The sequence below is a fragment of the Podarcis bocagei genome (assembly GCF_964188305.1).
Source record: "Podarcis bocagei genome assembly, chromosome: 2".
NCBI classification, from domain to species: Eukaryota; Metazoa; Chordata; class Lepidosauria; order Squamata; family Lacertidae; genus Podarcis; species Podarcis bocagei.
Window position 1 is genome coordinate 26,060,683 of NC_138126.1, and position 12,728 is coordinate 26,073,410.

Genomic DNA, 12,728 nt, shown 5'->3' on the forward strand with positions numbered 1-12,728 from the left:
AGACGAAAAACGCGCAAGACGAAAGAGTTTTCCGTTTTTTGAGTCGTTCCGCAAGACAAATTTCCCTATGGGCTTGCTTCGCAAGACGAAACGTCTTGCGAGTTCTTGCGAGTTTGTTTCCTTTTTCTTAAAGCCGCTAAGCCGTTAATAGCCGCTAAGCCGTTAATAGCCGCTAAGCCGTTAATAGCCGCTAATAGCCGTGCTTCGCAAGAGGAAAAAACCGCAAGACGAAGAGACTCGCGGAACGGATTAATTTCGTCTTGCGAGGCACCACTGTAACAAAGGCAGTAGCCACTATGTTACACAGGGTTTTGATTCTGCATTTTGACTTTGTAAGACGGGTTCACAGTGGTCATGAGGTAGCAAGCTAACTACATGGAATTGAGAGTGATTAGTATTTGTAGCGAAATATCAGGGGCTTCTGAGTATTAGAATTAAATGAAGAGCAAACAGCCTGAACCCAACTCCTGTGAAGATTACCATTTTTATTATCTTTACTTCTCTTTATTGAAATATTTTATAAGCCGCCTGGAGGACCGTTCAGTTAAAACTGCCAGGGTGTAAATCAAATATAGTACAGTTCTTCTAATGAACTGAAGTCAGGTGAGTAGTTCTGCAGGCTGGAGGAAGATGCTACACTACTGGTAAGCAAAAGCTTTTCATACCTATGTGATCAGAATTGACTTTTTTCCACAGGCTCAAACTGTTCAGGTTGCTGAAGTTGAGCAGCAACCACAGCCTCAGCCTTCACCTGAACTTCTCCTTCCACACTCTCTCAAGCCAGAAGAGGGACTAGAAGTGTGGAAGAGCTGGGCACAGACTAAAAATGCAGAGCTGGAGAAGGAGGCTCAGAACAGGCTTGCACCTATTGGCAGTAAGTGTTGTGAGCAGGGAAGTACTGCTCCATCTTTCAAACAATAGGAATCTTTTGCTTTGTAAAGATTAGTTAGAGTGTTATAGGCTGCTGAATTACAAGGGCTTTGGGTGGGTTATCATATACAGTGAGTGTGTGTAGGCCACTATAATCAACAGTTTCTAGAGTTCTTGCTAATGATCAGGGCTTAACTTTTCCTTTCAGGCAGCTCAGCTCATTCTCTAATAACTTTTCTGCTAAGTGATGGAGTCTCTGCTCTTCTTGCTGATTTCATTCTTAGCTGCATTCTTGAATCTGTTTTGGTGTGTTTACAAAGCAAGGCAAACTTTCATTATGTATGTTAGGTTTAAAGTTTAAAATAAAAATACAAAAGCCTTGTTAACTTTAAAAACAGTTAAGCTTATATGCAGTGTTTGTGGCACCCAGGATTTTTTTCATTGACACAGCAATACAGATTTAAAAGGATACTAATGTCAGTCATGCTTTGAATTGTCTCTTGGTATTCTGACCTCAGACTCCTTCCCATTGTTATTGAGGAATATTCAACAATTTTGAATTGTCAATTTACTATCTGAGTGGCAAGTTGTGTGTTTGAAATCCATTCAGTTTCCATTTGAAGCAAATTTTGGGGTACCTTTATATATGCTGGGGACAAGGAGAAATATTTGCAAGTGACAGTATAGGCTTATTGGGAAGGTTGCAGCGGGAAAGCACGATTGAGTCTACAAAAAGGACATCTCTGTTGAGAAATGCCAATTAGTAACCTTCTGTGCCGTGGTTTGCAGGACGCCAGCTGTTGAGATTCCAGGAAGATCTCATATCCTCTGCTGTAGCAGAGTTGAATTATGGGCTGTGCTTAATGACTCGTGAAGCTCGCAACAGCGAAGGTGAACCCTATGATCCAGAGGTTCTGTACTATATCTTCCTGTGTATTCAAAAGGTATGGTATTTTGAAAACCCTTGCTGCAAACAATGTTAAAACTGGTATGCTAGGCATATGTTGTCCCTAGGAGGATTCTTGTGCAAGGCTGGAGTGAGAGAGGCAGACATTGGCTTCCACTCCTGAGATCCTTAGTTTTCTCTTTCGCTTGATAACTCTTGACTGGATGCTGTTCTGATCTTTAGAGTGGCACATTACTAAACATACTCTAATAATTATTGTGCATAGAAACAAACTATTAATAGCTGCAAATTCTGGAAATTAGCCCAGTATCACTTTAATGCTTTGTAAATAGTAATCCCATTAAACTCAGTTTCAGGTGCTTCATGGCCTAGCCTTTCAGGCTCTTTGAATAAATGTGTTTGTTGTGCACTATGGGATTTACATAGGAAGGCGTGATAAGTAAAACTGAACCTAGAGAGTTAATGTTGAGTTTGTTAGGTGATTCCTAATCTCTATTGTCAGCAGGGGGGTGAAGGATTTCTAATCCTCATGTTTCACATGTGCACTTCAAACACACAGACAGTCTAACTAACTGATTGTTTTTTATTTTTAAAAAAAATTCTATGAGGAGCATGTTTGCCTGACCTCTGTGTACCTGTTTCTTGCAGTATCTATTTGAAAATGGGCGAGTCGATGACATTTTTTCTGATCTATATTACATACGGTTCACTGAGTGGTTACATGAAGTGCTCAAGGAGGTGCAGCCTCGGGTCACTCCTCTTGGTAAGAGACTCTTCAGTCCACAGATAGGCTTGGTGACCACTGTCTAGACACAACGGTCCTCAGAGAACATTTGAAGAAGAATGCTCCCTTAATTGACCTAGGAAGAATCTGCAATAAATTCAAATAATGGCTTTTTGTACTAGACTTCTAGGCCCCAAATTGTCCTTGCTTTTCTGCAGAGAAGTAACATGTATCCCTGTATAGCTGGACCCATATTGTCACTTTCCAATGTATTGTCTATAGTACAAAATGCAAACTTGCATTACAGTGGTGCCTCGCAAGATGAAATTAATTTGTTCTGCGAGGTTTTTCGTCTTGCGAATTTTTCGTCTTGCGAAGCATGGTTTCCTGGGTATTAACGGTTTTAAGAAAAAGGAAACAAACTTGCAAGACGTTTTCATCTTGCGAAGCAAGCCCATAGGGAAATTTGTCTTGCGAAGCAACTAAAAAAACGAAAAACTCTTTCGTCTTGCAAGTTTTTCGTCTTGCGAGGTACCACTGTATTCAATATGGATGGAACCACATCTGGGCACACATTGTGCAGCCTTCGCTGTAGTTTTTGCCGGGCTCATCCCAGGTATCTGGTTCTCTTCTTACATCTGCCCAAACTCTCTACTGATCTGATGCCCATATGGTGGAATTTTATAACAGAGCTTGAAACAATGAAAATGTATGGTAAGGCTAACATTCAGAAGCAGAACAGAATAGTCCTCATCTGTTTCCAGAATGTCATGAGAGAGTGGGAGCACAAATGAATAACTCTTAGAAGTGTCCCAAAGCTCTGGGGTGCTAATTGAGAAAGGTCTTCTGCTCATAAAGCCTGTTCTGGTGAGATGGAATTTGAAGTTGTTGATTTTTTGAGGAAGTGGCATGCTCTGTGAGAACTGGTTCTAGAATGTTTAGGGCATCATAAGTTAGACAAGCCAATGTCTCTGCCTTTATCTTTGTGGAATGGTAGGCTTGCATAGTAGTTGCAACAAGATAGCATGAAGTATTTTTGAGTGTATAATGATACAGAGCTACATAAGGTCAAACAATCTTCTCGGGCACACTAAAAGTAATTAACATGGTTAACTTAGGTCCATCAGTGTCATTGGGACTATTCTGAGTTGTATCCAAATAAGCTGTACTTACAAACTATTTGTTAGAAACATCAAACCAGCTAATTAGACTTGATGTCATTAACTGAAATGTATGCTATGTGTAGGAGCTGCTGTCGCTAGTCAAACCTTTGTAAATTAGTTTTCTCTCTTAATAGGAACTTTGGGGTAATTGATTGGAGATGCTGCTTGGTTTCCATACATCTGTTGAAATTATCTTCTGATCTTCACAGGCTATGTTCTTCCAAACCATGTGACAGAAGAGATGCTGTGGGAGTGTAAGCAGCTTGGAGCTCACTCTCCTGCCACCTTGCTGACGACGCTCATGTTTTTTAACACAAAGTAAGTACTAATAAAGATGCCTTCTTTGTGGAAGCCTATTCTTTAGTGAACTGTGAATTAATGTGCACATGTGAGCACAAACTACCAATGAAGAATTACTTAGATGCATTTTGGTATGAGCTATCAGAGCTAGTTTGGCATAGTTAAATACAAGATGAACCAGTGAACCAGCAGGTCTCCAGTCTTCCTTCTTCAGTGAACTTACTAGGTGGCCATGGGAAAATCAAGTCTTCCCCAGTGTGCAGTATGGTCATTCATTCATTCATTTATTTACGGCTATTAGCCCATAAAACAGTATGGTCATAGTTCTGACTTCTTTACGTGGTTGTTCTAAGTTTCTCTATCACACACTCTCACACGCACATGTGTGTGTATGTGTGTAAGTATAATCAATCTTTGAATGCATGACAGCAATCAGTCTAGCATTCTGTTTCCAGAGTGACCAGCCCAGTGTTTCTGGGAGTTCACAGAAGTATGATGTTGGTGCTCTATCCTGCGACCGCTTCCTGTTATTTGGGTTATACTGTCCCAAAATACGGAGATCCCATTTAACTATTGAGACTAATAGCCATTGTTAGCTGTATCCTTCATGGATTTGTATGACTACCTTCTCAGTTCACATCACCCATTTGATGCTAACTATTGCTTATAAAACATGCCAGATGAGCTGTCTATTGAACTGTATATGTCTGTTGAAATAAATGCACGTTTCAAAAACCTCACACGCCATCAAATGTTGGCTATTAAGAGCCTTGTTTTGTTCCTGATAGGAAAAAAGGTTTTTCTGCCAGTGTTGGAAAAGTTAAGATTTATTGTGCATCTTTAACTGATCTGTGCCCTCCACCTTTTCCACTTGATGTTCAGATACTTCCTGCTGAAAACAGTAGACCAGCATATGAAGTTGGCCTTTTCAAAGGTTTTGAGGCAGACCAAGAAGAACCCTTCCAATCCCAAGGATAAGAGTACGAGCATCCGGTACCTGAAGGCACTTGGCATACACCAGGCAGGCCAGAAAGGTAGAACTTAACATGGAAAAATAAAGCTGTGCTTTAAGTAGCTGATCATATTTGTTTTGCGGCTCTCTCTCTCGAGAGAGAGAGAGAGAGGGAGAGAGAACCACAGGATTAAAGGAAGACAAAAAAATGGGATTTGTAATTAAATTTGCAGCCCAGTAAGCCTGGGTGGTGAGTATGGCTAGACAATTTCTGGTGCTAATGGTGATTGATTACAAAGCCACCTTGTGGGACTGGGACTTGCTATATCATGGAACTTTATTATGAGATATCACAGGTATTTGATCTGCAGATGCAAGTCCTGTTGCAGATGCCATCATCCCTGAAGGTCAACTGTAGCACACAGTGGGGATTTTTTTCTTTTGGTAATGACGCTTTTCTCTTACTTTCTGCAAACAAAAATATTTCTTTGCATTCATACATTTTATTGAAGGTCCTTTGCTGTCTTACCCTGGCATTTACTGAAATGAGTGCATGTGTGTAGCTTACTGTTATTAATTGGGTTATATCAAAGCTAGTTGTTTGTGGTTGGAAAATGGAATATTAATTAAATGTACCTCCCCCCAAAAAAGGTAAAGGACCCCTGACAGTTAAGTCCAGCCGCGAACGATTCTGGAGCTGTAGCGCTCATCTCACTTTACTGGCCAAGGGAGCTGACGTATGTCTGCAGACAGTTTTTCTGGGTCATGTGGCCAGCATGACTAAGCCGCTTCTGGCAAACCAGAGCAGCACACGGAAACACCGTTTACCTTCCCGCCAGAGCGGTACCTATTTATCTACTTGCACTTTGACGTGCTTTTGAACTGCTAGGTTGGCAGGAGCTGGGACTGAACAACAGGAGCTCACCCCGTCATGGGGATTCAAACTGCTGACCTTCCGATCGGCAAGCCCTAGGCTCAGTGGTTTAGACCACAGCGCCACCCACATCCCAAATGTATCAAAACAGCATCTAAAAGCTTTAGATATGCCAAGCTTCTGAGATGACAGTGTAGTGGTGCTTGTTTCCTTGCTTTATATGCCCCTGAACTTATGTTGGGCTGCTCTTGGGGGCACAGTTCTGTTACTGTTAATTCAGAGAGTCTCTGTGGAGCCCCAGTTGCTTTTCCTTCTTCTTTATTTATTACCTTTTACACTTGTCTCAGGGCAGTTTAGAAACATACCATAAAAACAGCTATAAATAGTTTTAAAACAGTACATAAAACAGCTAAAGATAGGTTTAAAATGAAGACTGGGACCTTTTAGTCCAGCTGGAAAACCTTTACATGAATGATACTGCCATGGATCCTACTGCAAAGAAGGTGAAACTTTGACCACCAAACTGTTCCTGGAATGCTTTTTGATAAGTAGGACTCCTACCTCCTTGCTAAAAACTAGACAACACACTGAGGTATTTATGTTTGGATGTAAACAGAACTACAAAAAAGCACAGGTAGAAGTGGATGTGTTCTTCGTTTAATGGTAACATAATAGTTGTCCATCTGCAGCAAGAAAGCCATTGTGTTGCTGTGTCCCATCTTTTCAAATTGTGGGATTACTTAGGTTTTACTCACATCAACTTCAAGGTTTCTGATGGTCTGTATTGTTGGGATTGACTTGCAGTTACTGATGACATGTATGCAGAGCAGACAGAGAACCCAGAGAATCCCTTGAGGTGTCCTATAAAGCTCTATGACTTCTACCTCTTCAAATGGTAAGTGTTCCTGACATCCAGAGCCGCAGAAGGATAACTATCTGGATGTTCAGGGTTTGTGTGTACTTTCTACTGTTTTAATCAAACTTACCTATTAATTTATTGGAGTGATGACCTTGTATAAAGAAGACTACCTTATGCTTCCTACTTGAATTGTCAAAAATGCAAACTTAATGGCACGCCTATTGAGAGGCTTGTAGTGTAGCTTATTTTATTTTATTTTAAATGCTGGGCATCGCATAACTCTTGACACTGTGTTTTACTGGAAAGAGTTTGGGTATATAACATAGTGTGTTTGAAGTGGGCAAACACTTTGTATTGAGTTAACTGGAACTTGATGTCCCTGGCAGAGGTCTATAAAATAGATGGAGGTATATTGGTGTGGCACTGTGGAAAAAGGTGCCCAACATGTCGATTAGTGACTGGCAGTTTCTAGTCTTTAAAAACATTTTTGGACTTGCTCTTCATTTCCAAAGCCCGGTGAAATCCCCAAGTTAGTGTGAGAAGTCTGTGGTGTAGAATGTAAAGAATGCACTGTACAAATTGGGCATTTCAGATACAACCTGAATTCCTGTGCACTCACAATTCACCCTTTTTTCGAATACCTTGAAATGTATTACCAAAGGCTAGAGTTGCAGATGTAGTGCGGGGGGGGGGGCAGACATAAGAGGGGAGACAGGTGCTAGAGCAGAAAACCTCATGGGAAGGCCTGTCCTAACTCTCCAGTTTTAGTCTTCAATGCCACAGCCAGCTTAAACTGTTGTAAAATGGAGGTTGAAATGATCAGGACGTCACTTTTTGTATTGTGTTACATGTGGAACCTTTGGCGGTTCAGCAAAAACGTAGATGTTTGTAAGATAGTGTTCATAGCTGTTTCAAGTGTATGCTGTCAAAGTAATTACTTAACGATATTCTCTGTCTTCTCAGCCCCCAGAGCGTGAAAGGCCGGAACGATACATTCTATTTGACTCCTGAACCAGTGGTGGCTCCCAACAGCCCTATCTGGTATTCCATCCAGCCAATCAGTCGAGAGCAGATGGAGCAGATGCTCACCCGGATTCTGGTGATACGAGAGATTCAGGCAGCTATTGCTGTGGCGAATGCCAGCACCATGCACTAAGGCATCCCTCCCAACTCAGAAAAAGGGTGAGGGTAGGACAGGGTGGGAGGGAAGGCCAGGCCATAAGGCCAGGATCAATTGTACAGCCTTTTACACTAAAGGAGATGCCTAAGGTTTTTTTCCTGGTTTTTTTTTTTTTAAATTGGTGTAGTTATGAAGCCCTTTTAGGCTTCTTCTGTTTAAAGGAGACCCTCCCCATTGTGTATCTGACCCAACTGCATCAGCCTTCTGGACGCATTGGGGGCTGCGTTCTTTCTCTGGGAGCTGTGAGGTGCTGTAGATTGACTTTGGGATTTTTTATGATGTGAAGAAAATGAAACAAATCTAATTGAGGGACTTGGCCTAGCTGGGCCATTGCTTTGGAGCTCATGCACTTGGAAAGAGCGGGAAATGGTGGATATTGGCCAAGAGAGGCAGTTTGCAGTTTCCTTGTGCTTCGAAACTGACATGTTCTGGAAGGGAGAGGAGAGTGACCTGCAATTATGATTTATAAGGAAAAAGCAAAACTATTTCTATTAAGAACTTAAAAGTGACATTTTTAGATGTTAAGTACAAACTACCACACTTCTCTCTCTCTCAATCTCTCTCTCTCTCTCTCTCTCTCTCTCTCTCTCTCTCTCTCTTTCTTTCTTTCTTTCTTTCTTTCTTGGCCTGATGTTGAGGCCTTAAAACCTTGAGGCTCCTGTGCCTGATGGAATTCTTGTAACATACACTTGTGTATCATATAAAGATACCACCCTGTTTCTCTTAATGTATTCTTATGCTAGTTGTTTATTAAGAATGACGAGCACGTCTTTTCAACATGCCATTGAACAATGTGTGTTTATTTGGGGGGAACAAATGTAAAGGTTTCCACAGAATATTAGTACAGCGGTACCTCGGGTTATGAACTTAATTCGTTCCGGAGGTCCGTTCTCAACCCGTTCTTAACCTGAGGCGTGCTTTTGCTAATGGTGCCTTCTGCTGCCGCCACGCCACTGGCGTGCAATTCCCGTTCTCGCCCTGGGACAAAGTTCTCAACCCGAGGTACTACTACTTGCTTTAGTAACTCGAAGCGTTTGTAACCTGAAGAGTCCTGCTGGATCAGAGTGAAGGCCCAGCATCACCCAGCATCCTGCTCCCACAGCGGCCTAACAGATGCCTTTTGGAAGTCTGCCACTGAACATGAGTACTTTCCCCACTCATGTCGCTCCAGCAGTTGGTGTTCAAAGACATGCTGCCCCTGAGACTGGATGTAGTAATATACAGCAATCATGGCGAGTAGCTGTTGATAGCCTCCTCCTCCATGAATTTCTCTAAACCTCTTTTAAAGCCATGCAGATTGGTGGCCACACTACATTTTGTGGGAGTGATGTCCATAGTTGAACTCTGTGATGTGTGACATTCTTTCCTGAATCTTCCAGCGTTCAGCTTCCTTGGATATCCCCAACTTCTAGTATCATGAGAGAGGTAGAAATACTCCTTTCTGTCCACATTCTCTACACCATGCACAATGTTACATGCTTCTGTTATGTCTCTTGCTCATTTTTCTCTAAACTAAAAAGCCTCAATGTGATCTTTCCTCGTAGGGGAGTTGCCATAGCCCTTAAAGCATTTTGGTTACCCCTTTCTTAAACTTTTCCAGCTCTACGGTATACTTTCTGATGTAAAGTGACCTGTAGACAGTATTCCAAGCAGTTTCACCACAGATTTGTATAATGTCATGATATAAGCAGTTTTATTTTCGTTTAATTTCCAAATGATAACTGGTATGGAATCCACCCTTTTCAACCGCTGCAGCATAATGAGCATTCATTCATTTTAAAAAAAATATTAAATTGTTCAGACCCATGAGTGTATGTGAAATTAACACACACACACACACCTGGTGTACATCACATCACGCTTTGTTTGCATTGAATTGCTTTTGCTATTTTGCTACACGCTTCTATGGCCCATTCCCATTGCACCCCTTTCTATCTGAATTTGGCATTATGTATAACCACTGCAAATCATATTTTAATCCAGGGTTGGATTAACTGCATTTAGGAGCTCCACTTTGTTGTCTTCCTTGACAACAGTTGCATGTAATGCCGAACTTGGAAAGGGGAGAAAAGCTGGGAGCACGTGTTCGCATGTGGGTTCACTTTCAGTAGCTCCTATGTATTTTTCAGATAACCAGAGATTCCTGTATTAACTACCAAAATCAAATTTTGTGCTGGGGATAAAGCTTGGCACATAGGATAAATATCAATGGGCACAATTCAGATCTCGTTTATCCAAATTGGTGTTAAATCTTGGCAGGGAAGGTGGCAAAGTGTAATCTAAAGATTGGGTTTGGGGTTAAGGTAGGTCTGGGGAAATTTAGGTCTACTGCTGTTGAACTGCAGCTATTATACCTGACCATTGCCCATGCTGGCTGGACTGTCTAACAATTTCAGGAGGGCCAGAGGTCCCCCCCCCCCCGAGTTGAAGTCTCTAATCCTCTACTATAATCTCCACATTTTCTGAAAAGTGTGTAAATTTAAGGCTGCAGTTGCAGGTAGATTGCAGCAGAGGGCAGCTTTACTAGCTGTTAAAGGTTTTATTGGCCTCTCCTTCCTTTAATGCAGAATTTGGAATGAGGGGGGAGGGACTTTTTAGACTTGGAAAAAATAGCCAGTACATGAAGCCTGAAGAATAACAGATAGCCCAAATCCCAGAAAAGGGTTTTTCTCTCTCGGCTCTCAAACACACCTGACCCTCAGATGTGTTTTCCTGGGTCAATGTAATTCTCATGGGGTTGTCTTTGATCAAAACAGATGTCTAGCATCCTCATGTGTATGTATGAAATAAAAGGTAAAGGACCCCTGGATGGTTAAGTCCAATAAAAGGTGATTATGGGCTGCAGTGCTCCTCTCACTTTTCAGGCCAAGGCAGCTGGTGTTTGTCCGCAGACAGTTTCTGGGTCATGTGGCTAGCATGACTAAACCACCTCAGGCATAATGGGACATCATGATGAGTGCCAGAGCGCACGGAAACGCCATTTACCTTCCCGTCGCAGCAGTACCTATCTACTTAACACTGATGTGCTTTCAAACTACACACTTTTTGTCATGCATGCTATTTCAACAGCACCTCTAGTCCTTGAATTTAGAAAAGGGGTAAGTAATTTCTAAGTGCTGCCTAATTTCATTCCCTGAACTTTTGAGCAACATAATTTATGTAGGCAAGCTTGGATATAAACAAATTCCACAATTCAATTGGGCTATAGAATATAGTACCTTATGTAAATGCAAGCAAATGAAGGCAGTTGGGGGAGATTTTAATGCAGCACAGATATCTAGATCTGAGAACTCTGAAGACTTGTTTCATACTTACACAGGTGTATCTAGCTGGGGTGGAGTGGGAGGAAGAGAATATCCATGGCTATGAAGCCCATGATCTTTCAGCTCACCTCAAAGTGGTTAATGATGAAAGGAAATGTGAGCTCCTTGTGGAAGCACATGAGAAAAAATAAAATTCCTTACAGCTTTAATATGGTAAGTTTTGATGCTGAGGTTCTTTTCTGGACCAGAGTGTGTGTGTGTTTTTTTTGGGGGGGGGATGAGCGAGTTGTGGCATTTTAAATGACATAACAAATTTACAAGAGTATAAGCTTTTGTGAGCTGCTTGCTTTTTCAAGAATGCTAAGGTGAGCCAAAATAATTACGTAATGGTGTTTGGACATGCTTTGTTCCTTAATTCTGAGCACATCTCAGGCCACGAATTTGGTTTTCAGTACCAGAACTGTGAGACAGGCTGGAAGAAGAGTTTGGATTTGATATCCCCCTTTATCACTACCCTAAGGAGTCTCAAAGCAGCTAACAATCTCCTTTCCCTTCCTCCCCTACAACCAACACAGGTGAGGGAAGCTGAGAGACTTCAAAGAAGTGTGACTAGCCCAGGGTCACCCAGCAGCTACATGTGGAGGAGCGGAGACACAAACCTGGTTCACCAGATTACATGTCCACTGCTCTTAACCACTACACCACACTGGAGTAGTGGTTTGCCTGTTCGAGGAAGAACTGCCAGACTAGGGTTTTCACATCACCCAGCAATGGAGCTCCCTGGGCGACCTTGCACCACTCTTAGCCTAGCCTACTTTAAAGGCAGTTGTGAGGGGAAAATGGGAAGAGAGCCATGTGGAAAAGGGGCTATTGCACTCAAGCAACAAAATACTCCTGGTGGTTCTCTCCCTCTCCCTCCCAGCAGCCTTTTTGCGGGGGGGGGGGGACAGTCGAGTACCTCGATAAACTGCTGCAAAAAGGTTTTCCACTAAATCTCTCTCCCCCACCCCCGGCCATCCCTCAAAACTGTTCACGGTTGTTGATTACTGCAAGACTTCTCGAGGTTGCCTCTGGACCAAAATCGGGGTGGGGTAGTGGCGAAGCGAAGTGGATACCCTCTCTCCCCTCCCCAGTTTGAAGGGAAGGAGGCAGCTAGTGGCTGAGTACTGGCGCCTGCGCTCTACTGCCAAGGCAGGTTAGCACAGCTTGCTTGACGTGTTGGCACCCCATGGCAGTTTTTTTGGAGAATCTCGCGCCTTGGGTTGGTTTGTTTGTTTTTAATAAGGAATTTAACCTTCATTCTTCAGAAGCCGGTGCCCCACCACCAAACGCACCCGCACACCAGGGCTGGATTTAGTTTTCATGAGGCCCTAAGCTACTGAAGGTAATAGGGCCCTTTATATGTCCAGCTGTCCTTTGTCAACAACAAATTGTCGCTTTTTGTGTGTGGAATATATGCTATATGGTAATTTATAGACCTAATAAGTATTTAACTAGTGATATCTTAGGGAGCAGGCTAGCTTCATAGGCGCCTACATAACACAAAACACTTGCTGTATGTAGGTTTTATTTTATTTTTTATCTTATATTTTGGAAATGTACATCGATTTTTTCCCTTTAAATTTTTTTGGGGCCC

At 42.2% G+C, this 12,728-nt stretch overlaps 1 protein-coding gene across 4 annotated transcripts in view; it reads left to right on the plus strand.

Annotated features, from left to right (window-relative positions):
• Positions 1-8,608, plus strand: part of QRICH1 (glutamine rich 1) — a 29,110-nt gene extending 20,502 nt beyond the window's left edge. For all 4 annotated transcript variants that reach the window (XM_081184779.1, XM_081184782.1, XM_081184780.1 and 1 more), the window contains 7 exons: positions 697-874; positions 1,660-1,814; positions 2,426-2,540; positions 3,874-3,982; positions 4,847-4,998; positions 6,595-6,685; positions 7,613-8,608. In XM_081184779.1, the coding sequence (XP_081040905.1) occupies positions 697-874; positions 1,660-1,814; positions 2,426-2,540; positions 3,874-3,982; positions 4,847-4,998; positions 6,595-6,685; positions 7,613-7,805 (993 nt within the window). In that variant the 3' untranslated portion in view covers positions 7,806-8,608. The remainder of the gene's footprint in view (positions 1-696; positions 875-1,659; positions 1,815-2,425; positions 2,541-3,873; positions 3,983-4,846; positions 4,999-6,594; positions 6,686-7,612) is intronic.
• Positions 8,609-12,728: the final 4,120 nt, after the last annotated feature.